Genomic DNA, 26,703 nt, shown 5'->3' on the forward strand with positions numbered 1-26,703 from the left:
TCATTCCTTGTTATTATTATAAGGTCCCAGGGCAGGTGCAACAATGGAAGTGTTGATAAAACTCCAGGACATTCACAGGCTTCTTATTCAAAAATTATGGGCATACTGAAGAGTAGATCCATTAATTTAAATGGATTTACTCAGAGTATAACCTAGTTGAATTAAACCCAATAGCGCTCAGTTTCACCAGTCCATTTACTTGCATGGGATATGAAAGTTACAAAAGCTTCCCTTCTCTCAAGAGCGATTCTTCTTCCCTTCTTCATCATGTTTGTGGACAGTTATTAAGCTGCTGCCTAGGACTGTTGTTACACCCTCAGGCCCGGGGGCAAATGTGGCTCTCTGAGGTTCTCTAGGCCATGACCTGTCCTCAGGCCACAGCCTTCTTTCACCCTGTTTGAGTGCTTTACTGTGACAATGCCTCTGGCTTGTCTGGATGGAGAGGTGTATGTACAGAAACCAGTAATATTTGCATGGCCGGAATGTAATTTACTGTACAAAGATAAGAGCTGCATCTATTGCTCCTCCCAATTTTGCCTCTGGTCCTTGCCCACCCCTAGCGTGTGGCCCCTGGAAGTTTGCCCATGAGGAAATGGGCCCTGCTGCTTTTGTAGCTGTGATGGGGAAGACACTTCTGTTGCTCCAAAGAAATAATAAATCTGTATGCAGCCTGAAGAAAAGGATCATATTATGCCACTATCTCACTGATATGCTTTTCTAAAAAGTCATGCAAGCTTTTTATAAAGCATCTTTACTGTTACTGTATCTTAACATGCCCGATGGGTTGACCTCTACACTTAAACATGGGCTTTATTTTAATTCCTTCCATTGCAGGAGTGGTGGAAGGTGAGAGGTAGGGGCAAGGGCCTGCCTGACTGGCGAACAGGGAGGGAGATATGTGTAGACCGGGAGGGGATACTGTGAGAAGGGTGGGGAGCCATGATATTGAAAGGCTGGGCGGCAGATCCTGGAGAGGCGCAAGTGGCAGGCCACGCCAGCATAGGGAAACAAGGGATAGATGCATAATATCCATCCCTTGTTCCGGACCTGTCCACAACCAGAAGATAACTGGGGGATGCAGTACTCCATCCAGTCTTCGACTGCTGTTGTGTAATGCCAGGTCTGTGGTACAAAAAACAGCGCTCATCCATGACATGATCTTGGATGAGAACGCAGACCTGGTATGTATTACGGAGACCTGGCTGGATGAGGCCTCAGCTCCTATACTTGGGGCCATGTGTCCAGCCGGTTTCCGATACGCACAGCAGCCGAGAATTGGTAGGCAGGGAGTGGGAGTGGCAGTCATCTATTGGGGATCTCTGGTTTTTGCCAGACCCCCTCTCCATGAGACCAAGTTTGTTGATTGCATGTACTGGAGGTTGGGCCCAAAGGGCAGTTTAGGGATTCTACTTGTGTACTGCCCACCCCACTGCACAGCAGACTCCCTGACCGAGGTGCTCGAGGTGATCTCGAGCGTGCGGTTGCTTTCCCCCAACCTATTGGTTGTAGGGGATTTCAACGTACACGCCGAGACTGCCCTTACGGGAGCCCCTTGGGATTTCATTGAAACCATGACTTCTTGGGATCTGCACCTTAGTAATACGGGGCCCACCCATGTAGCCGGTCATGCTATTGACCTTGTGTCTGTCTCAGGAGGGGAGGGATGTGTTCTGAAAATGGGGGCTGTTTCTTCTAACCCTGTGTCATGGTCAGATCACTATCTGGTGAATATAGATCTCTCGATGCCGCACACCCTCCGCAGGGGACAAGGACCTATTAGGATGGTCCGCCCCAGACACCTGATGGAACCGCAGGGATTCCTGAATGCGCTGGGTGATTTGGAGCTGACTGAAGGACGCCCGGCTGAAGCCCTGGTGATGGAGTGGAACAGGGAGATCACTGGGGCTTTGGATAGGGTGGCTCCGAAACGTCCTCTCCCCCTGAATAGAACTCAGACAGCACCCTGGTATACACCACGGTTGCGGGGTCTGAGACAGGAGGTGAGACAACTTGAGCGCCAGTGGTGGAAATCTCGCACTGAAGACGATCGGACACTGGTTAGAGCGGCAATAGCTGCCTACCAGGTGGCAACAAAGGCAACAAAGAGGGAATTCTTTGCTGCCTCTATTGCGTCAGCAGAGTGTTGTCCCAGGAGATTGTTCCAGGTGGTCCGAAGCCTGGTCGGTCCAGTTGCTCAGGAACCCATGGAGCAATCTAAAATCTCCTGTGACATTTTTGCTAAACACTTTGCTGGTAAAATCGAGCGCCTGAAGAGCATGATTCCGTTCGCCATGGATACAGGTAGTAGGCCAGGGTCGGCCAGTTGCATTCCGGTCCGGTGGGATTGGTTTCAGCCTCTTCCCTCTGAGGAAGTGGACAAGGTGCTCAGTACTGTGAAGCCAACCACCTGTCTACTTGATCCTTGCCCTTCGTGGCTTGTCACGAGTTGCAAAGAGAGACTGAGCGAAGGGATCAAGGCAGTGGTAAATGCATCCTTGAAAGAGGGTGCAATGCCATCAGCCCTCAAGGAGGCGGTGATAAAGCCCATCTTAAAAAAACCCTCCTTGGATCCCCAAGAGCTGAATAACTTCCACCCAGTTTCTAATTTACCATTCTTAGGCAAGGTAATTGAGCGAGTGGTGGCCAGACAGTTACAGACACACTTGGAGGAAAAGGATTATTTAGATCCATTCCAATCGGGTTTCAGGACTAGACATGGAACTGAAACAGCCTTGGTCGCTCTGGTGGATGATATGAGGAGGGCGTTGGATAGGAGAGAATATACCTTCCTCATCCTCCTAGATCTCTCAGCGGCTTTCGATACCGTTGACTACGGTATCCTGTTGGATCGCCTAGGGGGATTGGGAATAGGGGGCACTGTTTTACAGTGGTTCCATTCCTATCTCTCAGATAGGCACCAACGGGTAGCTTTGGGAGATGAGGTATCAGACCCTTGGCCTCTTAATTGTGGGGTGCCACAGGGCTCTATCCTCTCTCCCATGCTGTTTAACATTTATGTAAAACCGCTGGGGGCCATCATCAGGAGTTTTGGGCTGAAGTGTCACCAATATGCGGATGACACTCAGCTCTCTCTCTCATTTAAGTCCTCACCAGAGTTGGCTGTGGATACCATGTCCAAGTGCCTGGAATCCGTAAGTGGATGGATGGGAGAGAACAGGCTGAAGCTGAATCCCGACAAGACCAAGGTGTTGCTTGTGGGAGACAGAGGAAGGCTGGGTATTACGGACCTGATGCTTAATGGGGTGAGATTACCCCTGAAGGACCAGGTCCGCAGCCTCGGGGTCATTCTTGACTACAGGCTGTCCATGGAGGCTCAGGTCTCGGCGGTGAGTCGGGCAGCTTGGTATCAGTTACATCTGATACGGAGGCTGCGACCCTACCTTCCTGTTCATCTGCTCCCATGGGTGATACATGCCCTGGTCTCCTCTCGCTTAGACTACTGTAATGCGCTCTACGTGGGGTTACCCTTGAACACGGTCCGGAAGTTACAGCAGGTACAGAATGTGGCGGCACGCTTGATTAAGCACAGCCGTCGCCGTGATCATATCACGTGAGTGTTAATAGATCTTCACTGGTTACCAGTTGCTTACCGGGCCCAATTCAAGGTGTTGGTGTTGACCTTTAAAACCCTATACGGTTTCGGCCCAGTCTATCTGAAGGAGCGCCTACAGAATCACCAATTATGCCGCCTGACAAGATCAGCCTCACAAGACCTTCTCTCGGTCCCACCGGTTAAAACAGCTAGGCTGGTGCGGACCAGAGAGAGGGCATTTTCAATTGTGGCCCCCACCCTCTGGAATTCCCTTCCTCTCGATCTCCGACATGCTCCCTCCCTGATGGGTTTTCGCAAAGCCTTAAAGACCTGGCTGTTCAGGCGGGCCTATGGAATGGGGGAAGATTGATTTTTATGGGCTTTTAACTGGAATTGTTTTAAACTGATTATGATATGTTATTGGTTTATTATGCTGTATACTATGTATTGTTTTTGCCGTTGTAAGTCGCCTAGAGTGTCCACTAACCTGGACAGATAGGCGACCAATAAATAAAATTTATTATTATTATTATATTGCAGACCTTTGGAGACAGAGTTCTTTATCCTGCTTCCTGGATAGTCCCTCTCTTTGTAGCTTTTTCTACCATTGGAGCGGCCAATGGGAGCTGCTTTACTGCTGGCAGGTAAAACCCTAAATTATCCATTGCACAGGCTGAAATTGTCTGATGTGGCCACCTCCGCCATAGAATCCAGATTGCAATACTTCTGTGCTCATGTGTACATGGAGTTAAGAACATCACAATTGCCATAGTAGTTTAGGTGATCCAGTATGCCGTTTTGAGCAGGCAAATGCCCAGGTGACACTCAAAAGCCGGGTGTTTTGGAGCCAGCTGTCCCAATCATCTGGTAATTAGGAGTACATTGCTCCTTGGTGTTTAGTTATCCTCTGAATTAATCCAGTCATTTTCAGGGCACTTAGGCTGGGAGCTGTCCCAGCATTCTGCAAACAAGTAATTCCATGTGTTAGTGATTCACTGTGTGAATCATAGAATCGTAGAACAGTAGAGTTGGAAGGGGCCTATAAAGCCATCGACTCCAACCCCCTGCTCAATGCAGGAACACAGGATGCAGGAAGGAGTATTTCACAGTGCCATTTTGAAGTTATCTGACGCTGAATCATGCTCTCATTAAAAGGGACATGGTAATTTATTACATTTAAATCCTGCTATTCTGAAGATTAGTCAAGAAATCAGAAGAAGGCTAGGACTGGGGAGGGCCGCTATGAGAGAACTAGAAAAGGTCCTCAAATGCAAAGATGTATCACTGAACACTAAAGTCAGGATCATTCAGACCATGGTATTCCCGATCTCTATGTATAGATGTGAAAGTTGGACAGTGAAAAAAGTGGATAAGAGAAAAATCAACTCATTTGAAATGTGGTGCTGGAGGAGAGCTTTGCGCATATCATGGACTGCGAAAAAGACAAATAATTGGGTGTTAGAACAAATTAAACCAGAACTGTCACTAGAAGTTAAAATGATGAAATGGAGGTTATCATACAGTTTGGACACATCATGAGAAGACATGATTCACTAGAGAAGACAATAATGCTGGGAAAAACAGAAGGGAGTAGAAAAAGAGGAAGGCCAAACAAGAGATGGGTTGATTCCATAAAGGAAGCCACAGACCTGAACTTACAAGATCTGAACAGGGTGGTTCATGACAGATGCTTTTGGAGATCACTGATTCATAGGGTCGCCATAAGTCGTAATCAACTTGAAGGCACATAACATCAACAACATTCTGAAGATTGGGGCAAACAAGCTTCTATGATTAAAACAAGTTGGTTGAAGTTTACAAGCGTCTAACTTTTCTTAGTTGCTGTGGGAAAGATGGTAGAGAGGAGAAAAAGAAGCCTAAATTTATCATCACTTGCATGTATTGGAAACAAAGCAGGACAAAATGTGTAACCCATTATTTACAGTGTATGTGAATCTCATCCCATTTCCCAGACTCTTATGCTTGCAGCACTGGACTTAATAATTTACCGTCTTGTTTTTGGTCAAATCACAGCCATTACAGCTAGTTCCTGGTAGCCTCTCCATAGTCCCAAAATCTCAATATTTTACTGCATAACATGATAAACAGAGATTATGAAACTCTATTCAAACTGTCCCTTATATCAAAGTGCATAATCGCTTGGAAAGGTAAGACAGATCCCCACAACTTCCATTGTATAGAAGAAATTTCTGCAGGCACAGCTTTTCTTTCCCTCCATGACAAGTGGTATGTGCCAATATTCCTTCTTGAATTGAAAAGGGCAGCAGAGGCAGGTTAGTCTGTTCAGAGTGTCTTGACTGGGCATTGTGCTTTCCAGAGTGCTTTGTGCAAGGGTGGGAGGATTGATTCTGGGTGTTGTGAGGTTTGCAGGGTGGAAGAAACAGATGATTGTGTTCTATGGGACTGTTTGTGGTACGTGCAACACAGAGCGCCTCTCCTTTGTATGGTTCAGTGATCTGGGGCTTACAGACTTGTTGGCGGGGACTGTCCTTCAGGACAAGAATCTATGGAGTGTGGTGTTGGGAGGTTTTATGGGAGTTTGTGAAGGCTGTGAAGCTTTATGAAAGGCTGTGAGTGATGAGTGGCAATCCTGTTTGCCAGGAAGTGGCGGTAAGAGGGCCTTACCTTGGCCTTGCCTCGCCATTAAACCAGAGAAGAAAAATCCTCCTCCTGTGAAATTATTAAAGGTACAGGAAACTTGTCATCCTTTCCACTAGGTTACCCCATCAAAACAGCTTCTCTAACCAAAACAATTTGTCTTCCCAGGCTTGTTTATGTAGCAGGTCGTGAAGGGCACATGTTAAAGGTGCTGTCTTACATCAGTATCAAGCGTTTCACTCCAGCGCCGGCTATCATATTTCATGTAAGTATGATTCCTGAAGTGTCATAAGAACAGAGGAAGGGCCCATTTTTTTCTCACAGTGGCCAACCACATGCCTTTGGGAAGCTGTAAAAATATTTACAACCTGTAAAGATATGTATAGTACAATTCTATGCATGTTTACTCAGAAGCAAGTCCCATTGTATTCAGTGGGTCTTACTCAGACAAGGAAGCATGCACAGGACTACAATTCACTGATAAGGAACTTCACTCAATCCAAAATTCAGAATCATGCCACTTTAAGCTGTTTTGCAACTGCTTTATATTTGTTTTATGGTTATTGGATTTTAAATGGATTTATTTCTTGTTGTGAGCTGCCTTGGTTTCCAACCCTATCTTACAGGGTTGTGGAAATATTCCATATACACACAAAATGGAGATGTAAAAATACATACACCACATATAACAGTTTATTGTCAAAACCAGTTAGCCACTGCAGAACTTTTTTATTTTTTTTTTTCAATAATTTTTATTCAAATTTTCATAAAACATACAAGACAAAATCATAAAACATTCAAAGACAAAAAACAAAATCAAAAATAGTTAAACAAAAAGAAAAAAAGAAAAAAAATCAAAAAAAAATAAAAAATAAAGAGTAAAATATTGACTTCCCATTTGTCAAAGATCAAATCAGTTATAAGTCTATAATATATAGCAATCCTGTCTCTTAAGTCATATTATAAAATCACTTTCCTCCAGTAGTTATCTTACTTAATCATCAAATCTCATAAACATTACTTTATTCTTTCCACAAAAAGTCAAAGAGAGATTTCAATTCTTTAAGAAATATATCTATCAATTTTTTTTTCCAGATAAGCATATCGATTAATCCATCTCATTACTAATTATGATAATCTTATTGTCATAACCATAGTCAAAATAAACATTTCAATTAATCAATCACATCAGAATCTGTTAGGTTCAGTAATTTCAGTAGCCATTGTTCTATTATCTCTATTAGTTCCATTTTTCATCTTCCATCTTCAGTAGTCTTGTTAAGTCCAGTAATTTCAATATCCAATCTTCCATTATCAGTATTCCATAATAATCTTGCTGTCAAAGCCATAGTCATATAGTAAGAGTCTGATGGGAATTACCTCTATCCCAAATATTTTCTTGCCATCCATTCTGAATAGGTTGCTGAAATACTGCTGTAAAATCATATCTCTGTTCTTTTTTTCAAAATACACTGGGTCATCTCTTAAAAGTTTTTCCATTGTCACATGGCTGCAGTTAATTCCATAGATTTTCTCTATATTGGGCTCCATCACATCATTCCAGTCCAGAAGATAATCCATGCCATTGATAACTTTATCTCTAGAATCTTCATTAATTTCTTCAGAGATAACATTGAGTTCCAAACAATAGATTTTATTTCTAAAGTCCATAGACTCCAAATCTTGTTCCTGTTCCACGTTTGTTCCAATCTCCGGGATCTCCTCTCTCACAGGGACCCCTATTCCAGTCTCCAGGGTCTCCTCTCTCACAGGGACCCCTGTTCCAATCTCCGGGGTCTCCTCTCTCACAGGGACCCCTTCCAGGGTCACCTCTCTCACAGGGACCCTTATATCTTTAATCTCCTGCTTCATTTTACTCAATTCAATTTTCGTTATCTCAATCTCATCCATTATTTTCTGAAACATAGTTATTTCCAGATTCTCAGCCACTTTCTTAATTGCCATTTTAAAAAAAAAATATAGGAAAACCACTTCTTATTTCAGCAACAATTGGGTTAATACTCCAGACTTGGTGACATCACAGTATAAACAGAGCAGACAGCCTTATCTCTCCAATAGTTAAGTAAACAAAATGCAGTTCCCAGGATCAAAACAATTAATGGCAATCGTCAAGAAACAGATTCGTCAAAATAAAATAGACCAAAAAGAAAGTAGTCTCAAAACAGTATAATATTTTTCAAAATAAAAATCTGGAATAGAAATCCCTCTTCTGTGTGTATCTTTAGAATGCAAATCCAGGACAGCTTTTTGCAACAAAAACAGAGATAAGCTATTAATTAGTGCGTAGCAGAGAGAAGTTACGGCTCCCCAGTAAGATGTCAAAAACCGATCAATCTGGCAAATCTCTTTTAAACAGCAACAATTTAAGTCAAGTAAAAGAAAAATATAGAAAGAAGGGTGCTTGCCTGTTAATGCGTTCTCTCTTAGAAGATAAGATGAACGTTCGCTTTAACAGATAGAGCTTGCTGTTGAAAATCCGTCCCACCTTCGTCGGCTGGACCTCGTCCCATAAATTAATGAGATCTGGTCGTCCCAACAAAAATAGGCTTTGAGGTTAATCTCTTCGTTTCTCCCTGCCCGGGAGAAGTTTAATCAGTCAAAAAAAAAAGAAAAAACTGACTGATATATCTGAATAAGCTTCTTTTGAGGCAGGAGCCCGTCTCAAAAGCAGGCACAGGCTAAGTCACCCTTCCCGGAAGTCACTGCAGAACTTTTTTAAAAAAATTAAGTATTAGTTTCCTGCCAAATAAAAGCAATGACATCTAAGTAAACCCTGCCTATAACTGCTTTAAAAAAGGTTTGGAGGGGGAAAGATTTACAACACAATCCTTTTCTACATTCACTTAGAAGTCCCACTGATTTTCAGCACAATCCTAACCATGTCTACTCAAAAGTAAGTCCTACTTAATTAAATGGGGTTAACTTCCAGGTACGTGGAATTAGCATTGTAGCTTTACTCCCAGAAAAGCTTCATATTGGGAAGGTTTTCAAAACAAGTGATGAATAAGGCAAATAAACTGCCCTCTTCAACAGTCCAGTAAAATGTAAACTTGTTTGACTCCTTAGACAAGTATAACACTGCAGCATGTACCCTTTTTAAAACTTCTGTTCAAAAATTATTTGAAAGATAAAATGTATAAGTAATGTAAAACGCCTACCAAGATCTTGCTGCGATCCTCTCTTGTAGTGCAATCCTATGCATGTTTACTAAGAAGCAAGTCCCAATCCTGTTCAGAGAAACTACAGGCATACCCTGCTTAACGTCGCTTCACTTAATGTCGCCTCGCTATAACGTACATGCTCCATACTCCACTTTAACGTACGCGCTTTGCAGTAACGGACACTTAATGGCATGATGCCGCTGCCATCTAGTGGCGATTGCAGTGCAGTACATGCATAGATGATTGCTTCACTTTAAGTACATTTTCACTTTACATACACGCTCCGGTCCCATTGCGTATGTTAAAGCGGGGTATGCCTGTACTGTTTATGCTGCTGAAAGCTATATATTTACTTAATTCCTGATGTGAGACAAGCAGGAAAAGGAAACTGTTCTAAGAACTTGAAATGGGGTTTAGCTATTTGCCTGGGGGGGGGTGTCAACATATCTCGTCAATTACAACCCTGACTTCACATGTTGGCTAAATACCTGAAAGGGCAGGGTTTAGAGCAGCCTGTACTAACAGATGTTGCTGGATGGTGGTGGCTGACATTTTGGATTCTTTTGAACCAGACCACCTAGAAACTTAACTTTTTAAAATGAAAGCTAGAGGCCCCCCCCAAAAAAACAGTCTCTAGGCGAAAACCAGAGACCTGGCAACCCTATATGGGAGCAAATTCTACACATTAACTATGTGCTGTGTGAAAAAGATTTTCCTTTCGTCTATCCTGACTCTCCCAACATCCAGCTTCACTGAATGGCCCTGGGTTCTAATATTAGGAGAGAGGGAGAAAAATGTGTCTTTGTCCACTTGCTCCACAACATGCATGATTTTATACACCTCTTATCGTGAGCCCCTGCCACTTAATTGGCAGTTTTTGAAATACAATCTCAGATCTTAAAATAAAAATAAACTAATCTCAGTATTCTGGCTCTGTAATTAAAACTCTTTGAAAGCTCTGCAATTACATGCTGCTTTCTGTTTACATGCAAAAGTGTCTCTGGAAGTCTGGCATTATAAAGAAGCAATCAAGCATTACAGCTGCAATTTCAAATCACCTGGTGAAGATTAATCCTGGATTAGCAAATTTATGTTTAAATTAGTTTTTCAAGAAAATTAAAATTAATATTAGCCATTGTATTTGTACACCCCCAACGCCATAATATCTTTATTCATTCATGCCCTTCTTACAATGCATCTCTTCTGCTTACAGGCTGCAATAGCTATTATTTATGTAATCCCAGGAGACATCAATACATTGATCAACTACTTTAGCTTTGCAGTCTGGATATTTTATGGTTTAACTGTGCTGGGACTCATTGTCATGCGTTTTACAAGAAAAGATTGGGGAAGGCCTATCCGTGTAAGTATCACACCAGAAAACATTCCTAGCCAGGACTTCCTCATTTAGATGTCATGTGGCTTCTGGTGCCTTTCAGCAATAGTAGCTAAAATTAGTTGGGGGGACAGGGAAGGATTGTGCATGATGGTCAGTTCTCCCATTGTTCTCCAGGGTGGTCTGGCAATTCCTGTTGTACAGTTGTAACTGCTAGGGATGGGGGAGAAAATTGGTTAATATGTGAACCTATTTAATTCACACTTCTGAAAACAATATGCATAAGTCAAATACAGGGGGAAAAAAAATCAAATTGCCAGTGCCAAATAGCCTAGGATAGGATACTTGGGTAGCATGCAGAAATTAACAAAAATATGGGATGCCTGGATTTGGGCAAAACTTTGCATAATCACCAGCTTCTACAAAACAACAAACCCCAACCTCCCGTCCCCCCGTAAAGTTTTCATGCTGTGCCTGATGCAACAGCGAAATTGTAAAAATGGAGTATGTGAACAAAAAGTCTACACTCTTGAGCCAGAGCGTTACTCACCCTGCTAGTTCAATCCAATCAAGGATCAGGGATTTCTCAACACACATTGTTGCATTTCCCTGTCTTGCAGGTACCTTTTATCATCCCTATCATCGTGATAATAGTTTCCATTATGCTGGTCCTGGCACCCATCATCAGCGCACCTGAGTTGCCATATTTGTACTGTGTGCTATTTATCCTTGGTGGACTTGGCTTTTATACACTTTTTATCCATTTTAAATTCAGCTGGGCTCAAAAAATCTCAAGTGAGTAAATATTTTTATGGGTGATTTCCATCTAAGAAAGATGGGTTTGAGACAAAATAATCTGGGCTTGCATACAGCTGGTATAGCACAGTGGGGAGGACAGCCTTGCTGGGAGTCTGCGAGTTCAAATCCCCACTTGTGTCTCCTGGGTGTCAAGGGCCAGCTAAAGATCACTCCCACAGGGAGTGGCTCAGGGGTTACGTGCCCGCCACCTGTGCAGCCGTGGGCAAGCTGCATAGTCCCAAGGAGCCCAGTTGCCCCCCAGCTGGCAGTTGCGGACAAGGAAGGGGCTGGCTGGTGCAGCTGTGGCAAGCTGAGCAGGTCCTAGCCAGCTGGGGAGGACTAGCCTCAGAGGGAGGCAATGGTAACCCCCTCTGAATACTGCTTACCATGAAATCCCTATTCATAGGGTAGCCATAAGTTGGGATCGACTTGAAGGCAGTCCATTTCCAGTCTGGGCCTGGCTATTAAACCATGGTTCAAAAAGGAAGGAACAGACTATACAGGGTTCTTAAACAGGAACAAGTGAGATGCACAAGTCACAGCAGGGAGGAAATTATGTGAATGAAATCTGAGCAGTGCCTAAAAATCAATAAAGAAAGAGTATGCTCAGAGACACAAGAATAGCAAAGGCTGGCCCTTAAATTATTTGAGTGGCTAGAGAAGTATTGTGGTGCTTTACTGCATATAGAATGGGAATGTGGAGAGTGCCAATATAAAATATAAAATCTGAGTTCTGAGATGCAACACCTTTTGCATTTAGGGCTGCCACCTTTTTCTTTCCTCTGCTCTCAAGAGCCTTCTTGAGAAAGATAGCAGCCCTGTTTCCAGGTCTCCCAGGAAGTTGAATTACTTCTATGCAGTGGTCCTTTGTTCTTTGCTAGAGTTTCCAGTTACAAAACATTCTGATTGGCATTTCCCATCTTTCTTCCGAAATTTTTAAAGACATTTAGCCATCACAATATATCTGCTTCTTCCTAACCATCAGCCATCTTTTCTCCAAAATTTGATGTTGCAGATAGTTCGATATACATATGGGAGATATCCCCTTTTTTTTAATGCTGGCAATTGGTCTTCTGAATGCATTTTAACATATGTCAAAGGTTATAACTCATCACTTCAGGGAAAAGGTCTGAAATGTAGGCTGAGATGCCATTGCCAGCCCTCACTAAGCCAGTCACCATGCCAACAGGTGACCATTTTATACAAAATCAGCCCATAGTTTTCCCATGTTAAAAATAAAAATGTAAATAGAACTCAATTGAACTAGTTTCAGTGGAACAGAATGCTACTCTACCCTAATAGCACCATTTTTCTAAAGCAGTGTATGGTGATTTTGAATTAGCCTCTTGCTGTTTCCAGGAGTTGCAAGGTGCCAAAACTGAAAAAAGACAGATGGGTTTAAGATTTGCTCAGCATTACACACACCACCTGGCACCTTTATGAAATGGAATTCTCCAAATCCATTTCAATTTGGCCATAGGAAAAGCAGAGGCCATAATCCGGCTCCTGCAGTCAACATTGTGACTCAGAAGTAATTATGTGCAAAGGGAACATGGTCTCACAAAAGCTGTGGTAACTTACAGTGTAAAAGCCATTTCTAAAGAGGGTTTATAACTTTTAACAACTTCTGTATTTCAGAGCCCATCACAATGCACCTTCAGATGCTTCTGGAAGTTGTTCCACCAGAAGGAGTTACTGAATAAAACTGAAATTTTACATCCTTAGGAAGGAAAGGCCCTGAAGATGGTTCACCTGGCATCATACATAATTTCATATCCATAAATACAGCTCTCAAAGCTGAGGACTAGGGAACATCTGTATGGCAGTGTTCTGAAAAAAGGACCATCCTTACGTCTGTTCTTTCCCTCCGTTCCATGTATTCATTTTTGCAGCACATAGAACTCAAAAATTTGCAACATCGTAAGAAAATATCTGAATGGGGGAAAAGACCTGAGGATTTCTAGGCTTGGACTTGATTTTAAATGTGGAAATCAAAATAGAATGCATTTCCACATTTTTTCTTCATTAACCTTAAAAGAACAGAACAGGTAGTATTACAGTGCCACCTATCAGCAAACAAACATGGAAGCATGAAGATGAAATTTCACGTATTAAATGTGTCTTACAGATAAGTAACAGCAGGATCCCAAAGAAAATGACTGGTGAGCATATGGGGAAGAAGGAGTGTGATCAAGGTGTTACCGGAATTCATATGGTATTTACTCTAGGAGTTGAAGAAGTCAACAAAAGTAGCATACTGAAAAGGGGTTGAAGCTTTTCATCAAGTGTGCCTTTGCCTTGCTGAAGCATGAAACGCAATGGAAATTATTTTCTCAGAATCAAAGCAGATTTTTACCAGGTTGACTAGAAGGCTATAGACTGTCTGTCCTGATGCTTAAGGGCAAATTATCCTGCAAACATGCCTATGGCACAGACAAGAATTTCAGACATAGGAAGTGTGTCTGTACACACAGAGCCTTAGCTAGGTTTGCTGCTGTACTGTTTCTAGTTCAGTGTCCTGCACAACTGGGTATTTTGAGAAAGAATGCATGCAAGTCTGTTCCTGCAGAACTAGAAGCTTCATTATCTAGCTATTTTGCTCTAATTCAAAAGAAAAGACAGCAGAGGGGTTGTAGCACCTTAAAGACTTAATAGTTTTATTACAACTTCCGAAAATGGGCCTTCTCTCTGTACAAACATTTCCCACTTGTGAATAATGGCTTTCGCTCAGAGATCTGCTTGGTGAAAACCTTGTTTACTCAAGCTTGTTATTTGTTAATCTTGCTGCTAGACTGGTAATGACTGCCACCTGTGTTTTACTTTTTATTCTTTATCCACTTGCTGCTCTGTAGTTAGATTTCTTCTTTTACTTATTGGTGTGCCTTCCCCTAAAATCCTTGGATGGAGAGCAGGTTATAGATATTTTAAATAAATACAAGCTTATTCCATAATAAATCTGTTAAGACTTTAAAGGTGCCACAAGCTTATTTGCTGCTACAGATGAACACAGCTACCTCTTGGGAAGCTGGTAAAAGGAAAGATGGATTTATCAATGGTTGTGAAGGCTAAATCCAACCTGACACATCTTTGATATAGCTAACACCCTTCCTCTTACCACAGGTTCACAATATGTTTGTCTGGAGTGTGCAGTCATTGCTAGGTTTTCCATGCTGTGCTCAGCCTCATAACTGAGGCAGCTGGTATGATTATTCCCACTGACTGGGGTAAGCCAATCTCAAAGGGCAGCAATCTTGTGAACAAGCATACATGCATTTTTTGCTCTTTTACAAAGGTAGATTTATAAAGATTTGTAAGTAAACCTAAAATGTAGCATGGAAGGCCAGCTTACAGATGAACATCTGGTAAATGGAGAACACAACATTTCTCCCTTAACTTTCTCTATTCTCCTTTAGATTCTCTACATATTCTCAAAACTCAGCATTACAGTACTACTATTTTGTGATGCATTACAAATGCCTTCAACATATGTTTATATTTTCTATATAAATAAATGGTTTCTAAAAACTCCCAAGAAGCAGAGGCAGATTTTAAGAGTGCTGTTTATTACTTTTTATTAAAAGGCATAAATCACCTTTTCCATAACATGTCATATGAAAAGCCAAGCACTTAAACAATCACCAGTCGTTGTATTATGCTTTTCATTAGTATACACTGTAACAGGATTATAAGAAACCGTGGAACTGCAATGCCAAATGTGCTGTGCTAAAAAGCAAACAAAATTCTACAAGGCAGATAGAGGGGACCAGTGTCTTAAACGTTTAAATAAAAACCAGGGGATTGCACATTTGAAAGGAGGAATGGCAGGATAAACAGTGGCAGGAGGGGCCTATTTCCCCTTCTGATCCCACCAATCCCACAAACTGCTTCTCCACTCACATGCTGCTTTATCTATAGAAGGGATTTTGAGCAAAAATAGCCTTCCCTGCAATTTCTTTGACCTGCAACATTGATTTTAATTCAAATGAATTCCAAACAATTGTTGGGAAAAGAGTGCAGCCCTATGCACATTTACTTGGATGCAAGTCCCACTGAGTACAGCTCCCACATAAGGCTGCAATCCTATATTTACTTACCTGGGAGTAAGCCCCATTGAACTAAGTAGACGTGATAAACCCTTTAGTAGCTGTTATATCAATAAGTCCAAGTGTTATACTATAGTGAATAAAATGTAAAATGCTGTTTGTAATAGCTATTTAAACAATTGGGAGTTTTTCCTATTTTTACTATGAGGAAACAAAAGCTATTTGCTCCTGCAGGTGTGTGGGGTTATACTTTTGCGTGGGTCAGTCATGTGGCACAAGGGAAGCTCAATTATTGCTGACATCTACATTTTATAGAATATACTGCAGTCTAGCTGCACTGTCACACATTTGACAATGTAGAGTGCGAATATTTAACTGGAGAACTAGGAGCATTTAGAAATTAAGATGCAGGCACTAGAGAATGTGCCAAATCAGCACACCTGTAGCTCACAGAGAGATTATGCCAATTCTCTTACAGAATGCTACTTGTCGGGGTCAGTTTGGGAAGTTACATAGTCACAGACTACAGCATCTTGTAGTACTTCCCCCCCCTCTGCTACTTTAGTTGATTTATCGGTCAAGTTTTTATACAAGATGTCAGCTATTTCCTTTCTGAATTCCTGTTAATTGCAACCTTCCTTGACAGTGCTAGTATATTAGTGGATTTTTTGGTCTTTAAGTTGCCAAAGGATGCACTGCTCTTTACACATCAGCTGCATAGAAGTCACTATTTATCCAATGCTCTTTTTTATTTCAACAGGGCAGCTCTTTTGTCAAAAATATCAAAAATATATCAAAGGGACTATCATATTAAGTTATGTCTACATACCCAACAGGACAACCAGAAGCTTCTATATGCTGTAGAAGTACTTTATTATAATTTTTAGTTCTTCTGATTAAGTGGTTATTATGTCAGCCCCTCACAGCATCAGGCTTTACTGTCAACTGTGAGCTTCTGGCTGGCATTGTTACTCTTCAGAATTGAGGGCAGATGAAGAATTCCAGATATGGAGATAAAGCAGACACACACTTCAATTCCAAGGCCATATTTTTAAGTGTCCAAACATACACCCCCATCTTTTTATGCCAACACAGTCATATGCAATATAAGAATGCTCTGCACAAGTTGTGTCTATAATTGCTTAAGAGCTTTCAATATTGGTGTTTCAGGGAGATGTATTATTATTTTATTATTATTATTATTATGGTATTGTTTTTGTTTTATTATCCTTCTTGTTAGATTGGGAAAAATTAATGTTTGGACCAACACACTGATGCATTACAATTCCACACCAAACACATAAACCTGAAAACGAGAAAATGAACAAAGTACTTGAAACCTTTTTCAAATTAACATGTTTCTTAAACAAATCAGCTATTTTAACTTTCCAATTAGTTCTCACACTCTGAAAACAAAACGTTTTTTGTACAGATTGCTCTCATTAACAAGCATCTTATAGTTTAACACCTTACGATCTAACAAAGAATAAGTGTACCATATTAAGTACCAGTGTTACAAGGGATAGCTATTAAATTGGCTTAATGGCTACCCATTTTGAAACCCATTATCTGTTTTCCAGTCTACTGTACAGAAACCTCATCGAAATAAGAACACACTGAACTTTCACAATTTACTTTTCCAGGTAAACGCTTCTTCCTGCAACATATTCCATCTGTAACCTAAATCCAAAATTCATTTCACAGAAGCACGTTATTTCTCCACTGCCAAAACGGTTTCATTCTGACAACATCATTTTTTAGAATGGCCTTTGTATTTATCACTTACTATGCTTTACAATGGCATTATAAAAATAGGAACAATTCTAAAAGAGAAGATTCAAACATAACATTAATCAGGGAAGATGTTTTGGTGATTGCACTGACCAAGATATCTAAGCTACATTTAAGTAGTGGAATGTTGCTCCACAGACTGTTTCTGCTCTTAACTGCTTTTGTCTGAATACCTGTATGAGGCTTAAAAATCTGTGGGCTTTTTTTAAAGGCCAAAAGCTGTGCTCTTTGTGAAACAGGATCCAAGAACAACCACAAAAAGAAGGGATTTTCACCATAGCATCCCTTCACAGGTTTTACTGTTAGATTAGCACATGTGTAACCTGCAAAAATGTCACCACAACTCTTCTATTCCGAATTCCATATTTACTTTGAATTAAATTTCACTAAAATAATTTGTACATACAACCATTACCTATGGCAGTTAAGTCTAAGAGCAAACTTCCTTCCCTCCATTTTCAAAATCATGGTCAAAATGTACAATTTATCCTGATGTTTAAAAAGCTAAAATCCTTTCATTACAGAAATGCCATCCATGCTGCTGGAGCCTGCGAGAATGTTTAAACTGTGGGTTCTCGTGTGAAAAACTGAATCGTAATCCCCATTTCCAAACCAGAATTAATAGGCAGACAAATCACTCTCGGTATCACTGTCATTAGAGGATTCCTCTTCTTCCTCACATACCACTGTGGCAACCTGGTGCACTTTCTTAGGACCTGTGCCTAGTTAAAAAAAAAACATCATATTATGCACAGATCTAGAAAAGCCAGTTCTCAACATTCTATTACAATCCAGGACATCCAACAATCAGGGCCCAGAACAACATGATGAAGATAGGGGCTTGTCTTGTTCTTAATGGCTCTGAGTTCTATGGAGCAAAATGCACAGGCTGCAATCTGGGGCATATCTAAAAGGAGACAAAACAAAACCTGCTAATCCTTGGTAAACTAAGGACCAAACTAGATGTTACTTTAATTGTGCAGTAATTGGCTACATTTTTTTCTTTATTTAATTACAGGCATTGGATAATGGAGGCTGATTTTACATCAGGACTGCAGTGCGTGGGGAGGGGTTTAACCTTTCCATCCCCAGATGCAATCCTGACAAAAATGGCCAACATGGCTATGAAGCGCACAAAAAAGCTTTTGCTGGCACCACTAGAGATGTACGTGTATGTGCGCGCACACACGTTTTAAGCTTCAAAGCTGACCGATTTGCATCTGGATTGCAGCTGAAGAGAGAAGACTTACACCTGTGGTCCCAAATGTAAAATCACCCACCCCAGCCATCTGCAAATAAATACATTTTTTAAAAACAGAGATAGCAGCTGTTCATTACACATTTAGTGCACCCCACAGTGTCATCACCTCCATTCGTGTCTTTAAATATACAGAGGCACATGCACCCCTCCCCCATATCCCTGCAAGCACAGGTCCTCTGTCCACGAGTCAGAAAAACAGTGATTTACACCATTGCCAGCTAAAAGGAGAATGCTGCCTGCCTGAGATGCTAGCTCAGGAGCTCCATTCCTCTTTGCAGCCAGCTCTCATCCTCTCCTCCATGGAGCATGCAACAGATATATCACAGACATTTTTTGCCTTCATTAAGGTCAGATAAAGTGTCAGGGAGACAAGTGCTGATATTGGCTGCTGTCACGTCAACAAACCAAACCAAACCAGAGCTTGAGTACTGTGAAAATCCTGTTGCTTTGAAGCAGGCAATGGGTGATGGCTCCTGCCCCTGAAGGTGACCAAGCAAGAACTAATTTGCACACCCTTGCTGTGAAGCAAGTGAGAGAAGTGATCCACTCCTCTATAACCTCCATCCCCAAAGAGTGTATACATAAAATGCAGTTAGTGGCTTACCAACAGGAAAGGGACTTTTCTCTTCAGAATCGTCCAAGTAATCAAAATCAAAAGACACATGCGGATTCTGTTGGAAGAAACATTTAAGAATGCTTCAGTATACAATACCAGTGTCTTAAGAACTGTAAACCACTTTTGAATTACAACCTACTTTGTGTTTCAGCAAGCTGCACCAAGGTTCCTCCTTCTCTTTTGCAAGGATAATCACAGGCTCATCATTCTTAAGTACACAAGTTGATTTTTCTTTGATTATATTTTCCTGCAGCTCCATATCAGCCAAATAAAATTTGCCTTCTACAGAAGCACTGACAAGTTTTTTAAATATTAGTTTGCGATAAAGAGACAAAATCGTATTTTATCTTCTATCGGTAAAATCTTTCCTATGTACCTGAAAATGATCCTCTGGGTAAAAAAACTGCAGTCATAGCTGATAATATTTCGTAATTTTATCTTCATGACAACAACGTTCTGCTTTTCAAACCATTTTATTGTTGGAAAGAAGCTAAAAAATTTAAGAACAGTGGTTAAAATGTATTTGATTTTAAATCAGAAATGCCTATATACACATTTTAAAGCTCCTCGTGACAATTTAGTTTACAACCAACAGGCGCTACTGCCAAATACCACAATACAGTAAAAGGTATTGTAATACCAAAAATTGCAACCTAAATGGATCATTCAATTCAGAAGCAGTATACCTCCGATGATCAGGCGGTGCGGCAAACTGGGAACGGCTCTCTCCATCATATCCTGCTTGTGAGCTTTTCAGAAGCATCTGGTTAACTGCTGTAATAGGACTCAATATCCATGTGAAAAAGAATAATTAACATTACATCAAGAAGAATGGACAAGAGCAAACATGGCAGAACTATTTGCAAAAGTGGGAGGGGGGGAGGAGGGATGGTGGAGCACAATTGAGGGCCACCCCACACTGTGAAGTCTTGCAATGAAACATGGCTTAAACAGGATTATTTAGCTCACCCTCCTCCCCCAAGATAAAAAGAAAATCTTTAAGCTTAATACTTTTATAACCAATCATACAGATCTCAACTTTTATTCTGTGCACTACCCTGTTGTTTTGTGAGTTGGCAGTATATAAATATTTTTATAAATAAAATAAAATAAAGATCATTCATGGTAACTGAACTCATGTCCCATTACCTAGAGGCATGAAAGACTTGAGAGAACAATAGGACTTGCCCAACCAACCCCAAGAAGCCAAAAGTGCTCCCAAATGCTTACATTATTGTCCATGGATGGCCCAGGTAACAACTGAGGGGCAGGGGGAAGAACAGCGAATATGACACTTGGTTTGCTTGTTCTAAAGTGACAATGCCAATTCCAGGCCTTTGGAAAAACGTGTGGTTCCCTGGTGGCTGGCTAAAGGAACTGCTAATAAGGTCCTTGACTCAAGATGGCGCTGCTCTAAAAGGTGCAGGCAGGAATCCATTCCGACTATGGCTTCCTCCACTCCCAAATATAATCTCCTTACGGTGAAGAACAGAGCGGTGATGCTCCTGGCCGAAACCCCCCAAACACGGGCAACGGGCTATATAGAGAGAGCCCAGAACCATCTCCTGCAAATTGAATGGGGCAATTTGCTTGGCCTACTCAGAACAAATAGCAGACACTCTCACTGCTCTGCTGCTTCCCACAAAAGGTGGTAGAGTGGGCAAAGGCACAGCAATGTTCCAGTCCACAAAATCCACCTAAGAACTGTCCTCACAGCATATAATATGGATATATTTTTGCTTAGCAGCCTTTCCTATGTGTATTTTACTCACTGTCAGCCAGAAAAGAAGGGAGCAGGGAAAAGAAAGATTCAAGCTGACAGAAAGAAAAAAGATTCAGTATAATAAAAAGGACTTTTTAAATATCAAACAGACAAGATGGGAGCTGCAGATAAAAGAAAAAAATGGTCAGAACAAGTAAAAAAACAGACATTAAGCAGCGAGACAGTTAAGAGCTGTGTGAAAAAAAGAAGCTGCTCTTTCTTGGTGAGGTAGGGCAAAGAAGCTGAAGGAGGAACCTTGTGGAGCTGCATAGAACTCAGTTTCACCTCACGTGTCCCTGCCTCTCCTAGGTTAACCAGTGCCTTCTGCACAACTCCAGGGAACTAGCAATCACCACTCACGCCTTTGTATCTTCAAGGCTAGACTAGATGTGCTTTATGCAGGGGTGCTCTTAACAGTTCTGAGGCTGAAGTAGTGGGTCATTTGGAGCATGTTGCCCCACTGTCTGCACTGGCACAGGTCAAGATGTTGGGTTTCAGAAAACCCAGACCAGCTTAGATCTAGCATATATCCACCCCATGGATGCTTTTCTGAAGTTCAACATCTGTGTGCCAAATAAGGACACACAGAGGCTTCTCTTCAGAGGCTCCCCACCCCCAAACTTTGGAATTCACTTTCCCTTAAGACTTACTGCAACCCATGATTATACAGCTTCCAGAAGCAGCATGAAACTGGTCTTGGCGGCCAGGGATAGAGAAAGGCAGAACAGAAAAAAATACTGCTATCCACCCTGGGATGGGGCAGGATATAAGCTCAAATAAATAAATAAGTAAATGATACCATTCATGAGAAGGCTGTAGAGGTTCATCTGCTTTCTTAGTTGCAGCCATTTCATCTAAATTAAGGATAAAACACAAGTTAATGTTTACACAGCACATACTGTGAAGATAGAACTTCAATAAAGCTATGGGCAACTGGAAGATTTCACAGTTGATATTTTCCTCTTGGCTGATTAGAAGTGCTGTTTGAGGGCCCAGATAATTTACTTTCTGTTTGGATAATGACTGGGCACACTAGGGTACTGCTAGTCAAGGTAAGGAATAAGCATGGTTGTGAAAGGAAAGAGCCCCCAGGTGGGAAGGGGAGAACGTCTAGTAGTGGTGTTCAGATGAAAATTCCTGCGGTGAAAGGCAGAAGAAAGGTTTATCTTTCGGTGTTTTTTCCAAATCTGGAGACTGACAGTCTTCAGGAACATTCTGTCTTTTCACACTAGGCCCTTGGAATAGAGTAAACCTTTTATCTAAAACAAAAGCTTTTATCAATGGTATTTAGAAATGCCAGAGTATTGCCAGAAAATTTTAAATTGTGATGTAGCACAGGAAAGTCATTTACAGAAAAAAATGAGTATCTCCTCACTATGCTTCACACAATAATTATGAGAAAACCTTTCTCTTGTGGCTCATGGAGGATGTTCCAAACTTTGGGGATCTAAAAAAGCAGTGTCATCCTAGAGTTGGCCTTCAGTGGATCAGGATCTAATCAGTGAACACTCTACAGCATCTGCCAAGGAGAAGACATAAATTTTATAGAGCTTCCCAAAGTTGTGCAAAGGAGAAGCCCATGTGGCTTCTTTGCATGAAGGCACTGCTCTGAAAGGCTGTAGTAGTAACCCCTCCCATAACGGAAGGTGCCTTGCTACTCAAACGCAGGACTTTCCCCACTGATCTATGTTTATATAGTTATATAACCAGTAGGGTATGGAAGAAACAAAAACCTTCCTTGTCAGTGAGAAGGAAATGAACTGCCTTCGTCTTCCTATTTGGCACTGTTTTGCCTAGGTAAAAGCAAAGTACCCTCTATGCATCTAACTCATGCCCATGGCTTCTCCACCTGGAGCTACCTGGAGTTAAGGTAGGATATATACATAATAAATATATAAAATAAAAATCAAGGTCCTCTCAAGGTTGCATACTTACCACAATGATTTTGCAAAGTTGCTGGAGAATAGCTATCTTTGGTAAGGGGGTCACTCTCTTGTGCATCCTGTGCACTGGATGTGACTTGTTCCTCAGTGGCCTCAGAATCGAGAGTAGCCTGATCCAAGATGCTCTGTGAAGGAGATGTAGTCTGCTCACTTGTTCTACACTTAAGAGGATGTATTCTAAAATAAAAAAGGGGGGGGAGAAATATTACAGTACACGCCACTTAAATGAATCCTGATTTCTCATTTTGCATGTTGGATGGGTAGTGGTCCAGACACTGGGTGACTTCAGTCTCCAGACAACAAAAGGCAGATTTAAGCTTAAACAGTATGTTCTGTGATTCTTCCTATTTTTAAAAAACTTAAGCAAGGGCAGACTATGCATGGGAGATAGTATTTAAACATCCTTCTTCCTCACTGCTTTTTAGCTGTGTAATTTTTCAGCTCAAAAATCACCCCCACACACCAAACTTGCTTTTTTATCCCGATGTACAGATACGTGTCTTTCTACTTGTTGGTGGAAAATAATCTTGGGTAGACTGATTTCGATTAAGAAAATGACAAAATAAAAGGCTTAAGTGGGATCTCCCTGCTTAGTGTGCCCTGAGTTTTTGGCTTGAAAAAAGACACTAGCACAATGCCGCTTGGGAAAGAATCACTCAACTTCGCTTACTGGGTTGTTTGGAAGTTGGGCCTGGACTAACCTAGGAAGGAAGCTTTCCTCTCTCTCCAGTTAATTTTTATCTTAGAAATGAATCTGAAAAGCCACCATAGTAGAAGCCACCCACACTTACCCCAGACACTCAAGATGTTCAAGACAAAGGCAGGTTTTGGTACTGAACCCAATAAAAAAAAAGCAGCGTTCTCAGAGAAAACCCACACTTGCTTCTTACAGTAGTCCAGACACTAGTGAAAGCTCTAAGACTCTCTCAAAATAGGACACCAGGATAGGCAAGTCCTTTGTCCCTATGTATCCAACATAAGAGCCACCCTAATTTATATAACACCTTTCGGAACTATACAGCCCTCCCAAGGTGTTTCACATTGTAAGATTTAAAATAAAATACAAAACAGATATGAAAGAGAGGATTAAGGAATGCTAAGCTGAAGAAAAGCACCTCAGACGAAGGCAGGAATGGACTGGGGCAAGAACCAGAAAGAACAGACCAAGTCTTGACTTCTGTGCATTCCTGCCTTTGGACGCTAGGTGGTGCTACATCCCACCTGTTGGGATGCTACCTGGGGAAAAAATACAACATACAATAAAACCAGTATCAAACCAAGTAACTAATGTTCATGACATATCCACCCCAGATAAAATTACTTCAACACCCTTGAAGCACCCTTCATCTGAAGGCTACCCCAACAGTATTAAAGTTTAAGTGCCATAAAGCTATGGAGAACAATACTCCAGCTAATGCAATTCATTAACCTCAATTATCTCAATATGACCCTGGACTGTTACGTCCTAATTTCAATACATATGAACCCTATTTAGCTGCAAAGAACACTTTCACTCTTAAAAAGAAAAAGAAATCAAGGTTATTCCCTCACAATGCAGGCAAGTCCTTTTTTTCATGAGCTATTTCAGCATTTCTAAATAATCTCTGAAGTTCATTTGTGTGTTCTGGGTTGTCAATTCCCATTCCTGTAGACAGGATCTCAGAACGAATATTATATTCATAGATAGAAGTTTTCAGATCTAGAAGTCTGGTGACACAAACCTGAAATTTAATTATGAATAAACAGCGTTTGTTTTCACATCACTCATTTGCAGCTCCTTCATCCCTCAGTCTTCTAAGTTATGAACACAATACTGACCTGCTTTCCTTATCTCCCTCCCCAATCTCCCCATTGCTCTAACTATCAACTTGAGTTGACCCCTAGATGGCCAGCTTGACTAGACAAAATAGCTTTTACTGGAGACAGCAGCACTGAGAATTGTCCGGCCAACAGCAGATGGACATGGTAATTGGGCACATTCTTTATATCTGGTACCCAGAAGGACAAATGCCCTTAAATAATACAATTGATAGCTCAACACTGCTTAGATTAAACGTGAAAAGCTACACAAACTGCGTCTCACTTATAGTTGGGAAAGCAGCAGAGGACAACATCTTTAACTGGTTAATATATTAATGTATTAATCACCAACAAATATGCGGTGGTTAAGTGCTTAATAAAGTGATAGCTGCCCCACTGTGAAAAGTGTGTTGTGTCTATTTTCCTCTGCTAAAAACCAGCAGCCCAAATGTTGTGGAAATTGTTTCAAACAATTTTAAAAATCTGTTTAGCCATTATTAAAATACAAAGATGGCAATACTTGACACTTCAAAACCAAACCTCAACTTACAGTCCTTTTCATGGTTTTTAGACCTATATCTCCCATGGTATCAACTTGATAATATAGACACAAAGCTAGTGGTCAAGATTTATTGTCAGTGTAACGAGCCAAACCTATTACACAGAGAAAACTACTTGCCCAACTACCCCATGGAAAATGGACATGGACTGTCTTCAAGTCGATCCTGACTTATGGCGACCCTATGAATAGGGTTTTCATGGTAAGCGGTATTCAGAGGGGGTTTACCATACTTCTATCAAAAGCAATGACAGTTTCCTCAGTACCAAGCTCTTAGGAATTTATTAGGAAGTTAGTTTAATAATTGTATTACATACCACTGGATCCACCCAAATTGTGTTTCCCAAAGCAAGTACTATTTTTGCTTCATGCAGTTTTCCTTTGATCTTGTGATTAATGTATCTTGTAACCTAATGAAAAACAAAAACCTTCAGATAGGAAATGTGTTTCTTACAAAGACCACAGCTTTAATATTAATTTAATACTGATCAGAAGCCACAGACTATCATCCCCTTTTCAATTCCAAGCTATGGCTGAAGGAAAAAAGGAAAGCATTCTTCTACTAGCTGTTCAACTAGCTGTTTTCTTGACCAGACTGGCTGGCAAAATCAGAGGACAACAGTTGAAGCACATTACTATGGTCACCTCATAATTATGTGTATTTTCACATTGAATTTGATACTTCGTTATTAACTACATGTTACATTTTGAATTGGTATTCAGCTGCTTTGCTTAGTACACCTGACTTTTCTTCCCCAAAAGTAAAATATTTGTTATATGGCATAAAACAAATTTGAATACACAATCTATTTTTTTTAAAAAAAGAATTAACACATGAGAAAAGTTCAACAACCCTTTCTAGTTTGTTGTATGTATGAAGTGAACTGCAAAAATAAACAAAAGCAGGAAAACAATTTAACTAGCCATTCTTGAAATAGAACTAGGCACTGACTCCTCTGTTTACCATAACACAATTCACTACAACAACATATGGGAAAAGGTTAGATTATTATTATTTTTAAATGGACAAATGAGTTCACTGTTTCCCCTCCACCCCTGGCTGAGGATAACAAGAGGAATAAACTTACTTTTGGATTCCACTCTACTTCATTATCAATAGGTTTAACTCTACAAACAATAAATTCCACTGCTTGAGGGGGCAAAGTTTGGAACTGTTCGGGTAAGTTAAGCAAGTTATAATTTTGAACTTGACCAAATCTGCCTTCGTCTATAAACTTGATATGAATACTATAAAACACACAGTTGCCTTCCTTTGGTGCCACTTCCAACACCTGAACCCTTTAAGAGAATGGAAGAAAGGGGAAGTGGAAAAGTTCCAACAGTTAAGACAAACACATAGGACTCTTAAGTGCTTGTACATACATTGTATTTTTGAGAGGTGATGCTACACTTGTAAACTTCCTTCCAGATTTCAATAAA

The 26,703-nt window shown here is 40.9% G+C and overlaps 2 protein-coding genes across 7 annotated transcripts in view; one reads left to right on the forward strand and one right to left on the reverse strand.

The window, feature by feature from the left end:
* SLC7A9 (solute carrier family 7 member 9) overlaps positions 1–14,917 on the forward strand; it is a 34,698-nt gene extending 19,781 nt beyond the window's left edge. Inside the window, exons 9-13 of the mRNA XM_061593756.1 lie at positions 4,094–4,197; positions 6,341–6,437; positions 10,568–10,717; positions 11,311–11,485; positions 13,127–14,917. Of these exons, the coding sequence (XP_061449740.1) occupies positions 4,094–4,197; positions 6,341–6,437; positions 10,568–10,717; positions 11,311–11,485; positions 13,127–13,191 (591 nt within the window). The 3' untranslated portion in view covers positions 13,192–14,917. The remainder of the gene's footprint in view (positions 1–4,093; positions 4,198–6,340; positions 6,438–10,567; positions 10,718–11,310; positions 11,486–13,126) is intronic.
* A 133-nt stretch (positions 14,918–15,050) lies between these two features.
* Positions 15,051–26,703, reverse strand: part of TDRD12 (tudor domain containing 12) — a 69,482-nt gene continuing 57,829 nt past the window's right edge. For all 6 annotated transcript variants that reach the window (XM_061594293.1, XM_061594295.1, XM_061594296.1 and 3 more), the window contains exons 24-33: positions 26,352–26,562; positions 25,581–25,673; positions 24,456–24,625; positions 22,897–23,081; positions 21,761–21,815; positions 19,886–19,984; positions 19,576–19,689; positions 19,339–19,492; positions 19,188–19,254; positions 15,051–18,044 (exon numbers count right to left, since the gene is read on the reverse strand). In XM_061594293.1, coding sequence (XP_061450277.1) covers positions 17,941–18,044; positions 19,188–19,254; positions 19,339–19,492; positions 19,576–19,689; positions 19,886–19,984; positions 21,761–21,815; positions 22,897–23,081; positions 24,456–24,625; positions 25,581–25,673; positions 26,352–26,562 — 1,252 coding nt within the window. In that variant the 3' untranslated portion in view covers positions 15,051–17,940. The remainder of the gene's footprint in view (positions 18,045–19,187; positions 19,255–19,338; positions 19,493–19,575; positions 19,690–19,885; positions 19,985–21,760; positions 21,816–22,896; positions 23,082–24,455; positions 24,626–25,580; positions 25,674–26,351; positions 26,563–26,703) is intronic.

Source organism: Rhineura floridana, chromosome 13, assembly GCF_030035675.1.
Source record: "Rhineura floridana isolate rRhiFlo1 chromosome 13, rRhiFlo1.hap2, whole genome shotgun sequence".
NCBI classification, from domain to species: Eukaryota; Metazoa; Chordata; class Lepidosauria; order Squamata; family Rhineuridae; genus Rhineura; species Rhineura floridana.